This window comes from Schistocerca americana, chromosome X, assembly GCF_021461395.2.
Source record: "Schistocerca americana isolate TAMUIC-IGC-003095 chromosome X, iqSchAmer2.1, whole genome shotgun sequence".
NCBI lineage: Eukaryota > Metazoa > Arthropoda > Insecta > Orthoptera > Acrididae > Schistocerca > Schistocerca americana.
In genome coordinates this window covers 199937618-199954047 of record NC_060130.1, presented here as the reverse complement: position 1 = coordinate 199954047, position 16430 = coordinate 199937618, and the positions used below count along the sequence as shown (strand labels likewise).

At 46.4% G+C, this 16430-nt stretch overlaps 1 protein-coding gene across 1 annotated transcript in view; it reads left to right on the top strand.

The window, feature by feature from the left end:
• The window catches only part of LOC124555917 (vegetative cell wall protein gp1-like), a 39141-nt gene extending 30889 nt beyond the window's left edge, over window positions 1–8252 (top strand). Inside the window, exon 3 of the mRNA XM_047129972.1 lies at window positions 7933–8252. Coding sequence (XP_046985928.1) covers window positions 7933–8252 — 320 coding nt within the window. The remainder of the gene's footprint in view (window positions 1–7932) is intronic.
• Window positions 8253–16430: the final 8178 nt, after the last annotated feature.

Genomic DNA, 16430 nt, shown 5'->3' with positions numbered 1-16430 from the left:
ACACATATATATATAATTCCCGGCAATCAGTTGCAACAATTATGCATATAATAAGTTATTGAAAGTCGTTTCTCGTGGAAAAACTGGCGACTTCGAACATCATTATGTTTTCCGCAAACAAAGTTGTATTTCACAAATGTTATTAATTGTCTTCATAATGTTAACCACGTATAGTTAACGGAAGACGTAGAAACGATATTCCGAAACGAATACGCGTAGTGTGAGTCAAACGTTCGAATTAGAATAGAGACCCCGCGAACACAAATTTGCTGTGGCAGGTATGAAATGTAAACTCCGTTACTCGCTCGTTACACTTGAAGGACAGATGTTGAATGGGCCGAAACGAGCCGCCGCATAACAGCGTAGTTGCCTGCTAACTTCGCAAGAAGGTAGGTGCGGCCCTAGCGCAACTTATAACATCGTCGAGAATCAGTGCGGACGTGAGAGCTTTGGTACACCCTGTTAAACAAACGGAAAAATGGAGGCGGTACAATTGGAGAGCGATCCGCCTTCACCAACATGCATAAGCAATTCATTAATAGTTTAGGTATGATTCATATATATATATATATATATATATATATATATGAATTACAAAAAGCTTATAATAAAAAGAAAAATGTTGCATGGCGCGAGATTCGATCCGGCGACCTTCGGATTTCGAACCCGAGAGCTTACCGCTGCGCCACGACGCTGTAGAAAATTATTAATCGTAGAGAGTATTTCACCGAACGGTTTCTTTTAACTGTCGATTTTCTTCACAATGGCTGAGAAGTGCATCTTGGTGCTTTGCCACATTACACCTCTGGCCATGAGCTTTTATTATGCGCAATATGAATCGAATCTGAATTTCACAATTGGCGGCCCCCCCTTGTGAGCTCAGAAGTGTTTATATGTTTGTGTGTGTGTGTGTGTGTGTGTGTGTGTGTGTGTGTGTGTGTGTGTCTGGGAGGGGGTTTTGGTGGTTTGAGTTGTAGAATGTTGAATATGAATGTAATAGCTGTTAGAGAGTGGTTGAAAGTTCTGGCGATCATCTGATTTGAGTTTTGGTTTAAACGTTCTGTGGAGGGGTTCATGGGCAGCTGTGTGAAAAGATTGTGTGGTATTATTATTATTATTTTCCTCATTTGGAGTGTTATTCTGTTGTTCTATCTGTTAGTGTGAACAATTAATTGTTTGGCATGTGTACTTGATCATTCAACAGGGTTATCTTTTCTGCTTTGGTTTTCTGTATGTGACAAGGTTAGGAGGTGTTTTTTATTGTTGATTCTAATTATTTTCATGTCTTCTTCTCTAGTGGTTGGTTTGTGATTACGTTCTCTTAGTTGTTCTGCAAATGTGAAGTAGTTTGTCCTGTACTTCCAGGCTCTCATGTGTTCTTTTTATATGACATAAAAAATTCTGCCTGTTCGTCCTATGTGTCTTTCATCACAAGTTTTACACTGTAGTTGATATATACCTGCTTTCTGGTATATGCCCCTCTCTTTGTGAGTTTTGGAGTGTATTTTGTATAGAATTGTTCGTTGGTTATACTATGTTTATTCTCTGTGGTTTCAGAATGCTGGTGATTTTAAGTGTGGGCTCATGTTTGTATGTCATTGTATACCATATTGTGTTTTCTTTCATATTTTTCTGATTTTTCTACGTAGTTTTTATGGTACTCAGTGTTTGTGTTCTGTTCTGTTGTGTTGTTGTCTATGGTTTGTAGCTTACTACTTTTATTTTAGTTTTAATGATGTTATTTAGCTTTGTGTCCATGTTATTTTTGTAATCATTGCTTTGTGCTATCTACATTATTATGACAAGTTCTTTTTGGTAGTTTTCTTTGGTGAGTGGCACTGCGTTGAGTCTATGGAGCATGTGTCGAAGTGCTGCTTGCTTTTAAGAGTGTGGGTGGTTCGATGATTGGGAAATGATAATGTCTGTTACAGTGGGTTAGTGGGAAATTTTAAAAATGTGCTTACTGTTTTATTTTTTGATCGCTATGCCCTGAAAGTTAATTTGGTGATTCTGTTCTCTTTCAATTGTGAATTTTATATTTTTATGTACCTTGCTAAACTCAGTATGCAGTTTTTTAGTTCCAGAATGAGATTTTCACTCTGCAGCGGAGTGTGCGCTGGTATGAAACTTCCTGGCAGATTAAAACTGTGTGCCCGACCGAGACTGGAACTCGGGACCTGTTGTCTTTCGCGGGCAACTGCTCTACCATCTGAGCTACCCAAGCACGACTCACGCCCCATCCTCACAGCTTTACTTCTGCCAGTACCTCGTCTCCTACCTTCCACTTAACAGAAGCTCTCCTGCGAACCTTGCAGAAGTTTGGAAGGTAGGAGACGAGGTACTGGCAGAAGTAAAGCTGTGAGGACGGAGAGTGCGTCGTGCTTGGGTAGCTCGGTTGGTAGAGCACGTGCCCGCGAAAGGCAAAGGTCCTGAGTTCGAGTCTCGGTCCGACACACAGTTTTAATCTGCCAGGAAGTTTCAGTTTTTTAGTTTTTGTTTTCGGTCGGCATATTTAAACAAACGATGTCACCTATATACTTGAACCAATATAATATGTCATATTCATTTTGTTAAAATGATCTGTTCAAGGTTTGCTAAGGTTCTTGAAAGTGGGGACCCCATTGGTAATCCACCCTCTTGTAAATAAAATTCATTACTGTACTGGAAGTAATTTCGTTCTTTTATAAGCTTTATTAATGTGAGTGTTTTATTAATCTGTTCATCAGGGACTTGACTATAAGTTTTCAAGTTCTTATCTATGATTCCTACTGTTTCTGGTACTGGTATGTTGGAATACATGCTTTCTACCGGGTGATCAAAAAGTCAGTACAAATTTGAAAACTGAATAAATCACGAAATAATGTAGATAAAGAGGTACAAATTGACACACATTCTTGGAATTACATGGGGTTTTATTAGAACCAAAAAAATACAAAAGTTCAAAAAATGTCCGACAGATGGCGCTTCATCTAATCAGAATAGCAATAATTAGCATAACAAAGTAAGACAAAGCAAAGATGATGTTCTTCACAGGAAATGCTCAATATGTCCACCATCATTCCACAACAATAGCTGTAGTCGAGGAATAATGTTGTGAACAGCACTGTAAAGTATGTCCGGAGTTATGGTGAGGCATTGGCGTCGGATGTTGTCTTTCAGCATCCCTAGAGATGTCGGTCGATCACGATACACTTGCGACTTCAGGTAACCCCTGTTATATCCTAGCCAGTAATGCCACCCGAGCCCGCTGCCAAAAGGTTGGCAGCATCAAAGTCCGGACGCCGTCCGCATAAGCAGCGCCAGCGAGACAGGAAATCGCCGCAAGTCTGCGCGCGCCACCGCTGGCTTCTGGGTTCTTAAGCGCTGGAGTCGCGAGCGCTAGGACAGTTCTGTATTCGCCGCTCAGTTGTATACTCGCCACCGAATTGTGTACTTGCTAGTCAGTTGTGTGTTCATCGCAGCAGAGTTGTTGTTTGTCGTCAGCCGACGCTGACCTAGCCGCTCCGACTCGAACTAGACAGATTTCTGTAGACACGGAGTTCACTACTGTGTTACTGTATCTTCGTTAATAAAGATAAGTACCGACTTTTATTTAATCAGAGTGTTTGGGTTTTCATCTTTCTGTTCACTGTTCCAGCGGACCGGTCGGCCCGCTATTAAAAGTGTGGCGGTGACTTCGTAAGCCGTTTCTACAGCGAATTGCTTGTCGCTACGAACGCCGCCACAAAACTGGCGACGAGGGCTTCCGAACTCGTGTGCAAGGCTGGTTCAACTTGTTTCTGGTTATACTAATTATAGCGATAAAATTTTGGGGGCTGGTTTAATTTGTGTTCACTATGTCTGCCGAATTACAACAGTTGATCTTGTTACAGAGTCAGCAAATACAAAGTTTGGTGGAAGCAATCGCCAAACAAGCGGCTAATCCTCCAACACAATAGGAACAAGCACAGGCAGCACCACCTTTCCGTGCTTTTGATGCATCAAGAGAAGAATGGCGAGAATATTTCGCGCAGTTGCAGGCGCACATGACAGTCTACAAAATCACGGGTACTGAGCGGCAGCTTTATTTAATTTCCACTGCAGGCGTGGAAGTCTATCGACTACTTTGTAAGTTGTTCCCGGAATCCAAGCCAGAAGCTTTAGACTATGATGTTGTTGTTAACAAGCTTGCTGAATATTTCGAGTCGCGAGTTCATGTGGCAGCAGCCAGATTCAAGTTCTTCAGATTAAAGAAACTGCCACATCAATCTAATAAACAGTGGTTAACAGATTTTCGGGGCCTCACCCGTCAGTGCCGATTTAATTGTGTGTGTGGAGCTTCCTACAGTGATGTCATGTTACGAGACGCTATTACTCAAAACATTGCAGATTCTCGTATTCGTATTCGTGCTGCTATCTTAAAGTTGCCTGACCCGTCATTAGAGACTGTGATGAACATCATTGAAGCCCAAGATACTTTTGACTATGCTGAGTGTGAGTTAGATCAGCCATGTATTTCTCAAATTGCCTGTGCTAAGCAAGTTATGTCACGCCCGCGGCCCCACCGGCAGAGTCAGACTGTAAACACTAGCCGGCCGCGTCATGTTAAACACATTCGTCAGCCGCGTGTGCAAAATGATAGAGTTAAGTCTTGCCCTAAGTGTGTTCTTGCTCATCCTCGTGAACGTTGCCCGTTAAGAAACGCGGTTTGTCACTTTTGTCAAAGGAAAGGACACATCCAGACTGTTTGTTTGCGTAAACGCAAGAACAATTCTAGTGCTGCCCAGCCCATGGATATTCATGTTCTTCAAAGCCAGCCCGCCCAGAAGGTCGCGTTTAAAGACTCTTCCACGGTTCGTGTGGGTAATAAAACTTGTTCGCAATAAGCCACCCACCCAGCCCTCTGCTATGCGACCCAGGCGTAATTCAAACGCTGTAAAAAGTAATGTACAGACTGCAAGTGAAGCGGGAGTTGTTGTTCCACCCGCCCAACCCACGAGTTGTCGTAAGCAGCGAACACGCGCTAAACGCGCTGATTTTGTGTCTTCCGCCTCCACTGCACCGATCCAGAGACAGTGTAATAAACTATTTGTGAAGCTACGCATCCAGGATAAGACCTTCAATTTTCAATTAGACACTGGTGCGTCTGTGACTCTCATAAATAGTGCTACGTATGCGGCTATCGGCCGCCCTAAACTTTCAGCGGCAAAACATTCTTTGGCTACTTAAAGTGGAGAACAAATTCCTGTGTTAGGTGTATGTAGCGTGCCAGCCACATTCCGTGGCAATACAAAAACAGTTTCATTCACAGTGCTCCGCGCTACAGACAGTGTAAACATTTTTGGATTAGACTATTTTGACTTGTTTGGCCTGTCTATCCAAGACAATGTGTTGCAAATTAATTCTGTTGTTGTTCCTCAAGACAGCATAACCAACAATACAGTGACATATTTAAAGACGAACTAGGTTGTGCTGCGAACTTTGCCGCTCATATTACGTTAAAAGTTAATGCTCAGCCTCGATTTTTTCGCGCTCGTCCAATGCCTCACGCCCTCCGGGCACCTGTAGCAGATGAACTTCGTCGTTGGCAAAACAACGGTGTTATTCAACCCGTTTCAGCGAGCCAGTGGGCGTCTCCCTTAGTTATTATACAGAACCCGTCTGGCAAGTTACGTTTGTGTGCTGATTTTAAGTCGACAGTTAATCCTCAGACTGTCATTGATTCTTTTCCTTTGCCTAGACCGGACGAGCTGATGGATAAGTTAGGGGAAGCTCGTTTCTTTTCCAAAATTGATCTCCGTGAAGCATATTTGCAATTGCCCCTCAACGAGCAATCACAACAGTATTTTGTCATCAACACGTCGTTGGGGTTGTTCCGTTTTCTGCGTTTGCCTTTTGGTTGTGCGTCAGCTCCAGCTGTTTTTCAGCGTTTTTTGTCACAACTTCTGGCTAATGTGTCATCGTGTTGCAACTATTTAGACGATATTGTTGTGTCCGGTCGGACGCCTGCTGAACATTTCCGTAATTTGGAGTGTTTGTTTACAGTGTTGTCTCAGGCAGGCCTACGTTGCAACATAGATAAATGTTCATTTTTCCTTACGGAGATGGAGTATCTGGGACATGTTATTAATGCTCAAGGCATTCATCCCTCCCAGTCACATTTAGCAGCTATTCGTGATTTGCCCGCCCCTCGCAATCTGCATGAATTGCAAGCAGTTCTTGGCAAATTGACATATTATATTAGGTTTATACCTAATGCATCACAGATTGCTGCACCGTTGCATCGTCTCCGCCGTAAGAATGTTCCGTTTGTGTGGTCAGCTGATTGCCAATCAGCCTTTCAGCAGCTTAAAGAGGCTTTATTGAATGATCGTTGTCTGGTCCATTACGACCCTAACAAGCCTCTGGTGTTAGCTTGTGATGCCTCTTCTTTCGGCCTCGGTGCTGTGTTGTCTCACCGAGTCGGTAACACCGAACGTCCTATTGCGTTCGCATCTAAATTGCTAAACAAAGCTCAGTGTAATTATAGCCAATTGGACAAGGAAGCGTTGGCTATTGTGTTCGGTGTCACAAAATTCCATCACTACCTCTATGGTAGACCATTCTATTTAGTAACAGATCACAAGCCCCTGACGTCACTGTTTCATCCGTCTAAACCAGTCCCTCAGCGGACAGCTCAGAGACTACAACGTTGGGCTCTTTTGTTATCACAATACCAGTATGAGATACTGCATCGCCCTACAGCTCAGCATGCAAACGCTGACGCGCTTTCTAGATTGCCGATTGCTGCGGATGATGTCTTTGATTCCTCTGACGACTCTTGCCATCAGATTGACGCCGATGAGCATCAATCCCTCCGGGATTTTCCGATTGATTATCGTCAGGTGGCACGTGAGACAGCTACGGATCCTCATCTGAGTTTACTATTACGTTTTGTTCAACGTGGTTGGCCGTCCAAGGCAAAGGACATATCGGATCCTGTGGTTCGTCGCTGTTATCCGCAACGTCATCTGTTGTCTGTTTCGCACGGAGTTTTGCTGTTACGCACCGAGAATGACCAGCTTCGTGTAGTGGTTCCCCAAGTGCTCCAATCCAAGGTCCTCGACTTGTTGCATCAAGGTCATTGGGGTGTGGTCCGTACCAAGCAGCTTGCCCGCCGTCATTGTACATGGATCGGCATTGATAAGCAGATTACGCAGATGTCTACAGATTGTTCGACGTGTGCCGAACACCAAGCTGCTCCGCCTCAACGCTATTTTGAGTGGGCACGCCCTGCCGGTCCCTGGCAGCGAGTACATATTGATTTCGCTGGTCCATATTGGAATTCTCGTTGGCTCATCGTGATAGATGCATTTAGTAATTTTCCGTTTGTTGTGCCCATGCAGTCTACAACGTCTGCACAAACTATACAGGCGTTGACTTCAATTTTTTGTATTGAGGGTCTTCCAGAAGTTTTAGTGTCTGACAATGGTCCACAAGTTTTTGTTCTGCCAATGGCATTCGCCATGTTCTTACTCCGCCGTTCCACCCTCAATCGAATGGTGCAGCGGAACGTTTTGTACGCACATTCAAGGATCATATGGACCGCCTTCGTGCTACGCACTCTCGTCAGCAGGCCCTCATCACGTTCCTGTCGTCGTACCGGACCACGTCACGCGACGGCCCTTCGCCGGCGGAGCTTCTCCACGGCCGTCGTCATCGCACCCTACTAGGGTTGTTGCACCCCCCCGGATCGACCCGCCGCTTCTGACCATCGCACGCGTTTTCAGCGCAACGACGCCGTTTTTTTCCGAGTTTATCACGGTCGCCGTCGTTGGGAACGTGGTACCGTGATAAGTGTCCAGGGTCGCGGTTTTTATACTGTTCAAGGTGCTACTGGGGTGCACAGGAGGCATCAGAACCAGTTGCGCCGCGCTGGCCGCCCGGATTCTGCCGCTCGTTCTTTGTCCACAGATTTGGTCCGCGGCGGGTTCCAGCCGCGCCTTCCGACTTCGCTGCCGCCCCCAGGGCAGCAGCAGCAGCCGTCGCCGCTACCACGCCGACAGCCCGTCCCGTTGATGCCTCCCGCGCAGCTTCATCCGGGAGCGCCCCAGGTGGTCGCTCCGGCGCCTGCGGTCCCTCTTCAGTCGCCACCGCCTTCGGAGCTGATGGACGTCGACACCTCAGCCGGGCCGCCTTCCCAAGCGGTGGCTGTGCAGCCTGTCCTGCAGCCGCTTTCCTTGGGTACCACCAAGGAGTCTGACCCCGCAGCGCCTTGTCCGGCGCCCACTTAGCAGCCGTCGACGCAGCGTCAGGAGACGCTGCCTCTCTTCGTGGGTCCCGACGCCTCGTCGCGTCCAGTACCAGAAGCTGCGCCCGTGGTCACAGGCGTGCACCCTGACCTCGGTTTTCAGTCGGTGTTTCCCGAGGCCCCGCGCAGCCAATGCTGGGGTGCGGACCGGGGACTGCCACCGACAACAGTCTCCGCCCCGGTCTCTTCTTCTACGCCTGCGGCCAGACCCCTCCCCCGCCGTCGACGCTCGCCACGTCATTATTCAACGACGGTGCGGCGATTTGGGGGGGAGGAGTGTTATATCCTAGCCAGTAATGCCACCCGAGCCCGCTGCCAAAAGGTTGGCAGCATCAAAGTCCGGACGCCGTCCGCATAAGCAGCGCCAGCGAGACAGGAAATCGCCGCAAGTCTGCGCGCCACCGCTGGCTTCTGGGTTCTTAAGCGCTGGAGTCGCGAGCGCTAGGACAGTTCTGTATTCGCCGCTCAGTTGTATACTCGCCACCGAATTGTGTACTTGCTAGTCAGTTGTGTGTTCATCGCAGCAGAGTTGTTGTTTGTCGTCAGCCGACGCTGACCTAGCCGCTCCGACTCGAACTAGACAGATTTCTGTAGACACGGAGTTCACTACTGTGATACTGTATCTTCGTTAATAAAGATAAGTACCGACTTTTATTTAATCAGAGTGTTTGGGTTTTCATCTTTCTGTTCACTGTTCCAGCGGACCGGTCGGCCCGCTATTAAAAGTGTGGCGGTGACTTCGTAAGCCGTTTCTACAGCGAATTGCTTGTCGCTACGAACGCCGCCACAAAAACCCCAAAGCCAATAATCGCACGGACTGAGGTCTGTGGACCTGGGAGGCCAAACATGACTAAAGTGGCGGCTGAGCACACGATCATCACCAAACGAAGCATGCAAGAGATCTTTCACGCGTCTAGCAATATGGGGTGGAGCGCCATCCTGCATAAACATCGTACGTTCCAGCAGGTGTTTATCAGCCAGGCTGGGGATGATGCGATTCTGTAACATATCGGCGTTACCTCTCAACCGTCACGGTAGCAGTTACAAAACCAGAATCACGCATTTCCTCGAAGAAAAAAGGCCCGATAACGGTAGATGTGGTAAATCCAGCCCATACTGTGACTCTCTCGTCGTGCAATGGAGTTTCCACGACAGTTCTAGGATTTTCGGAATCCCAAATTCTGCAGTTGTGGACGTTAGCAGACTCTCGGAGGGTGAAGTGAGCTTCGTCGGTCCACAACACGTTACTCAACCAATCGTCATCTTCCGCCATCTTTTGAAACGCGCACACCGCAAATGCCCTCCGCTCCACTAAATCGCGAGGTAGCAGTTCATGATGCCGATGGATTTTGTACGGATCGCATCGGTGGGTACGCCTCAGTGCCAACCAAACAGTAGTGTATGGAATGCCGGTGCGACGTGCGACTGCACGAGCGCTGAATTCCCCGTGCATAGACGAACCCGCTACTGTCTCCATTTCTTCCTGAACTGTCTCAGCAGCATTACGCCCTGTGCTCGGTCGGCCACTACGGGGTCTATCGTCTAAACAACCTGCGGCTTCGAACTTCGAAATCATTCTCGCCACAGCTGCATTTGTCAACGGACATTTACCTTTCGAATCCCTTTCTTATGGCGATAGGATCGTAACACTGAACTAGCACATTCCCCATTCTGATAATACAGCTTCACTAAAAGCGCCTTTTCATGTAGCGTCAACATTCTGCGACCGCTGGCGCATCTGATTCTCTCTCATTGCAGCTCCTTTTATACACGATTGTCATGCGCAGTCACTGACGTTTTGCTGTCCAGCGCCATCTGTTGGAAATTTTGTGAACTTTGTTTTTTTTTTTGGTTCTAATAAAACCCCAAGACATTCCAAGCATGTGTGTCAATTTTTACCTCTCTATCTACATTTTTCCGTGGTTTGTTAAGTTTTCAAATTTATACTGACTTTTTGATCACCCGGCATATAAAATGAGAAGAGTGTTGGTGTGTCTGGAATTTTTATATCTCGTATTTGTTGTATTAGCTGCGTAGTGCTTTTAATGGTTCTGTCTTCTTGTACTTTGAAATTTTCAGACAGTAGTTTTAACGTGTATCCTGCAACATTGTAAGTGAGGGATTTCGTGAAATCCAGCATTGGCCTCACGAGAAGATTCTGTTTGTGGATCTTTGGTTGGCTTCGAACGACAGATGCAGTGGGTTTAATCTGCGTCGACTTTCTCTTGTCTGTGTTATCCAGTATGATGTCTATATTTTTCAGCGTGTTTTTCTTACTTTTTCCTGTAATCTGTTTGTTGGATCTGTAATGTTATTTTGTGAAAATAAGTCTTGTGTTTTCTAAATATATTGTTCTTTGTCTATAAGTACTGCTGTGTTCCCCTTGTCTGCTTTTCAAATGATGACATTTTCATTTCGAGTTTTTTTCATAAGTTTTCTGTATGTTGGAGATTCTGTGCTTTTGTTGTTTTGGTGTTGTTGTGCTTTCATATTGGTTATTGTATTACGGATTTCTTTTTTTACTAGGTCTCTACTTAGTCCAATTTTGACACTGCTGTTTCATTTCTGTCTTATCAATACACTTCCTTCATCTGTAATTAGTTTTCCTGTGTAATCTTCATCTATTTCTGAATTTACATTGTATTTTAATTCTTTCGCTAACAGCTGTCTTTCTGTACTGCTTAATTGTGCATGTGTAAGATTCACTTATACTTGGTAGAATTTGTGTGTGTGTTTTTCTTCGTTGTGTGTACCAGGTGTAGAAGTATGAACCTCAATTTCCTATAGATGGTGCTTGCCGTCAGTGTAGGGCGCATGAGGCAGCGTCTGCAGCGCCATCTGCTTCCTGTAACGGCTGACGACAAATGTAAACACACAGTAACCCAAGTTCCATACATCGGTATCTGTTTCAAACCCGTAAACATGTCGAGTTTTGTACTTGCGAACTACGATTTAGGGACAGCACTGGTTTCCTGTTATCATTTGAAGAAAATTCCTGCAGAATCGCATCGAATGCTTGTAGAAGCTTTCGGCAAATATTCTCTTGGGAAAACACAGTATTTAGAGTGGTTCAAAAAGTTCAGAAGTGGTGATTTTGACGTGAGAAACGACGAGTGGAGGAAACCACCGAAAAAATTCAAATACAACGAATTGATGGCCTTATTGGATGAAGATGATTCTCAAACTCAACAGGAACTCGCGAAACAATTGAACGAGAAGCAGAAAGCCGTTTCCCTTCGATTGAAAGCTATGGGAAAGGTGGAGAAAGTGGGAAAATGGGTTCCGCACGAACTGAATGAAAGACAGCAAGCAAATCGAAGGACCACTTGTGAAATGCTGCTCGCCAGATACTAAAGAAAGTAACAGGTGATGAAAAATGGATATATTTTGAGAATCCTAAGAGTCGAAAATCATGGGTGAATCCAGGCAAACCATCGACATCTACTGCAAGGCTAAATCGGTTTCGAAAGAAGACAATGCTCTGAGTTTGGTGGGATCAGAGGAGTGTCATCTATTATGAGCTGCTAAAATCTGGTAAAACCGTTAACACTGATTGCTAACAAAAGCAAATGATCGATTTAAATCGAGCATAACGTGAAAAACGATCGGAACATGGAAAAAGCCAACACAAATTCATATTGCTCCATGATAACGCCCCTTCACACACAGCAAAACGGGTCAAGGAAACGGTGGAGGCGTTCGGTTGGGAAATACTAGGGCATGCGGCGCATTCTCCAGACTTGGATTCGTCCGATTATCATCTGTTTGTACCACTGGGACACACTCTCGCTGAACAACGCTTCAGTTAGTATGAAAATGTACGAAATGTGCTCGCTGACTGGTTAGCTTCAAAAGAAGAACTGTTTTTTTTTTTTTTTAGCGCGGCACTCATAGCTTGCGAGAGAGGTAGGAGAAATGTATAAATACCAATGGAGTTTATTTTGAATAAAATATTGTTTATCAGTTTCAAAAAAACAGACGTGTAATTATTGCAACCAAATTCCGGTTTCATACTTCTACACTTGGTAAGGTTATTATGTTGTGATTAGAATTTTTTGAGCTGGCTAATCTTTCTTTTATGAACTGTTTCCATTGTTTCTCCATCAGTTTTTGTGTGCCGTATTATTAATGGCGTTTGCAAGCTGAAAACACCATTAATAATGTGGGAGTTTTCTCGCATCTGGTCAATACGTTTAGCGTCTGGGCTTGTGTACACCACTCTCGCTAGTAAATGGCTTGGTTCAAATGGCTCTGAGCACTATGCGACTTAACGTCTCAGGTCATCAGTCGCCTAGAACTTAGAACTTATTAAACCTAACTAACCCGAGGACCTCACACACATCCATGCCCGAGGCAGGATTCGAACCTGCGACCGTAGCGGTCGCTCGGTTCCAGACTGTAGCGCCTAGAACCGCACGGTCACTCCGGTCGGCACTCTTGCTGGTAGGGGACAGTGTTACACATCGCTCCGGTAGGCTACTGTGCTTTTGTAAATGCAAACCGACTACTTATAATCTTGTATTACCACTACTGCAAGCACTACCCTACTGGTGAGGGTAGGATCGCCAAGCCCAGCCGCTGCACATGCGAAGAGATACGTCATCTGGTGATGTCACATGCGCAAACATTTGTCATCCACTGCTGAGGCATTTCCCGATACTTGCGGCCCCATGTGTCTTATATTAAATTACTTGTCTCAGTGTCATCTACACCACTTCTTGTGTTTTTGAACGTTAATATTAATCACCAGCTCAGAAACTCAAGTGGAAAGCAACATTCCTGTGCGGCCCCTCCCGACGGAGGTTCGAGTCCTCCCGCGGGCGTGGGTACGTGTGTTATTCTTAGCATAAGTTAATTTAAGTTACTTTAAGTAGTGTGTAAGTCTAGGGACCGATGAGCTAAGCAGTTTGGTACCTTAGGTATTCACACACATTTGCAACATTCCCGCAAAAATGTCTGCATCTTACCATGTTGTTAGTTCGTGCAGCTGGCTGTTACGTAATATTATTTGTGTGATTAAAAAAGCGAGTCAAAAGTACGTATTGCGTAGCCAAGGCTAGTGAATATCGATGTGGACGAAAAAGGAACAATGTTCTGAACAGTCTGTGATCAGCCTCCAGGGAAGAATATTTCTATTTCCGTGTAGAGCATCCTTCTTCAGAAAAAATCATGAACTAATGATCTTAGTAGTTCGGTGTTGTGTCGGATTGATTCTAGCTTCGTGTGCTAAAGGTCTGGGCTAGATTCACACATGAGACAACCATATTTAAGAACCATAGGCAGACCCGCTTTACCTCTGGTAACGTCAGCTGATCAATGTAGGGCTGCACCGTGAATCCATATCCGCATTAAACATGATTTCCCTTCGCTAGATTAAAAAATGGTTCAAATGGCTCTGAGCACTGTGGGACTTAACATCTTAGGTCATCAGTCCCCTAGAACTTAGAACTACTTAAACCTAACTAACCTAAGGACATCACACACATCCATGCCCGAGGCAGGATTCGAACCTGCGACCGTAGCAGTCCCGCGGTTCCGGACTGTATCGCCTAGAACCGCACGGCCACCGCGGCCGGCCCTTCGCTAGGTACTGGACGAGAATCTATGTAGGTAGGACCATGATAGGGGGGGCAAGTCACGGCAACTTGAAATGCCGTTGAACATTAAATGGCGAAAATATTGCTTATGGGCTGGGATTAGAACTCTGATGTTTTGACCCGTTTGAGACGATACAGTTCCACCGTTACGTTGTTACCCAAGATTTCGAACACCTCAAGGCCTCCAAATGAGGTACGTGTCTGGGTTCGAATTCTGGTGATGCTCAAATGTTTTCATAGTGTCATTTGAAATTGTAGCATGCGCACACCAATCTACAGGTGAAAAATACTTACGACTCTTAACGCCTATCGGAGCGTTGTCAACAATAACGATTGGTGCCGGTTTCGACTCCCAGTCAGACGTGGAACTTCTCGTCATATCATTTTATCATTGGTTCAAAGAAGTCACTCCTAGTTGCCGGTGAAAAAGAATTCAGTAGTCAACGTCTCCTCGTGTATAGCCAACAACAATGATATGTACATCGTTCGCCTCCCAGCCATACAGTACTTTTCGTCACGTTTTATGCACTTCAATCGCGCGCACATCTCGCTACTGATGAACTAATCCGATATTTAACGTCCGTTTCGAGGCTAGAAAACAACGGCGATATGTGTTTGGATCGGATCCCAGTAAGGCAAGACATTTTCATCCCCTCTTTTCAATTTCACTCACCCCGCTACCAGTGAAAGATATCGATATCTCACATCTGATTGTGATAACTTAACAATCCGATTATGTTATATTCATGTCGGGTCTCCAGACGGAACATATCAGCATCTGGAAACAATATTTCGGCGGTCCACCTGGACGCCATCTTCAGGTGAGAAAGCCGTCGTGCTAACTTCTCTGAACGGATTTGTCACCTGAAGATGGAGGCCAGACGGACCGCCGAAATACACTCCTGGAAATTGAAATAAGAACACCGTGAATTCATTGTCCCAGGAAGGGGAAACTTTATTGACACATTCCTGGGGTCAGATACATCACATGATCACACTGACAGAACCACAGGCACATAGACACAGGCAACAGAGCATGCACAATGTCGGCACTAGTACAGTGTATATCCACCTTTCGCAGCAATGCAGGCTGCTATTCTCCCATGGAGACGATCGTAGAGATGCTGGATGTAGTCCTGTGGAACGGCTTGCCATGCCATTTCCACCTGGCGCCTCAGTTGGACCAGCGTTCGTGCTGGACGTGCAGACCGCGTGAGACGACGCTTCATCCAGTCCTAAACATGCTCAATGAGGGACAGATCCGGAGATCTTGCTGGCCAGGGTAGTTGAGTTACACCTTCTAGAGCACGTTGGGTGGCACGGGATACATGCGGACGTGCATTGTCCTGTTGGAACAGCAAGTTCCCTTGCCGGTCTAGGAATGGTAGAACGATGGGTTCGATGACGATTTGGATGTACCGTGCACCATTCAGCGTCCCCTCGACGATCACCAGTGGTGTACGGCCAGTGTAGAAGATCGCTCCCCACACCATGATGCCGGGTGTTGGCCCTGTGTGCCTCGGTCGTATGCAGTCCTGATTGTGGCGCTCACCTGCACGGCGCCAAACACGCATACGACCATCATTGGCACCAAGGCAGAAGCGACTCTCATCGCTGAAGACGACACGTCTCCATTCGTCCCTCCATTCACGCCTGTCGCGACACCACTGGAGGCGGGCTGCACGATGTTGGGGCGTGAGCGGAAGACGGCCTAACGGTGTGCGGGACCGTAGCCCAGCTTCATGGAGACGGTTGCGAATGGTCCTCGCCGATACCCCAGGAGCAACAGTGTCCCTAATTTGCTGGAAGTGGCGGTGCGGTCCCCTACGGCACTGCGTAGGATCCTACGGTCTTGGCGTGCATCCGTGCGTCGCTGCGGTCCGGTCCCAGGTCGACGGGCACGTGCACCTTCCGCCGACCACTGGCGACAACATCGATGTACTGTGGAGACCTCCCGCCCCACGTGTTGAGCAATTCGGCGGTACGTCCACCCGGCCTCCCGCATGCCCACTATACGCCCTCGCTCAAAGTCCGTCAACTGCACATACTGTTCACGTCCACGCTGTCGCGGCATGCTACCAGTGTTAAAGACTGCGATGGAGCTCCGTATGCCACGGCAAACTGGCTGACACTGACGGCGGCGGTGCACAAATGCTGCGCAGCTAGCGCCATTCGACGGCCAACACCGCGGTTCCTGGTGTGTCCGCTGTGCCGTGCGTGTGATCATTGCTTGTACAGCCCTCTCGCAGTGTCCGGAGCAAGTATGGTGGGTCTGACGCATCGGTGTCAATGTGTTCTTTTTTCCATTTCCAGGAGTGTATTATGTCCAGATGATGATATGTCCCGGCTGGAGACCCGACATGAATATCACAAATTACCACGCCGGGAAAGTTTACGAAGCCATAGTCCGATTAGTTGTTGCTAAAACCCCAGTACAACATAAAACTTTATGTCACGTCATTTCAAGTTTAAACACGTACTCACTTTGTTGCTTGTGTTTGAAACTACACTTAAGATCCTTCATGGCTAGTTAATGGGAGAAATATTTGCTGGATTGGAGCCTT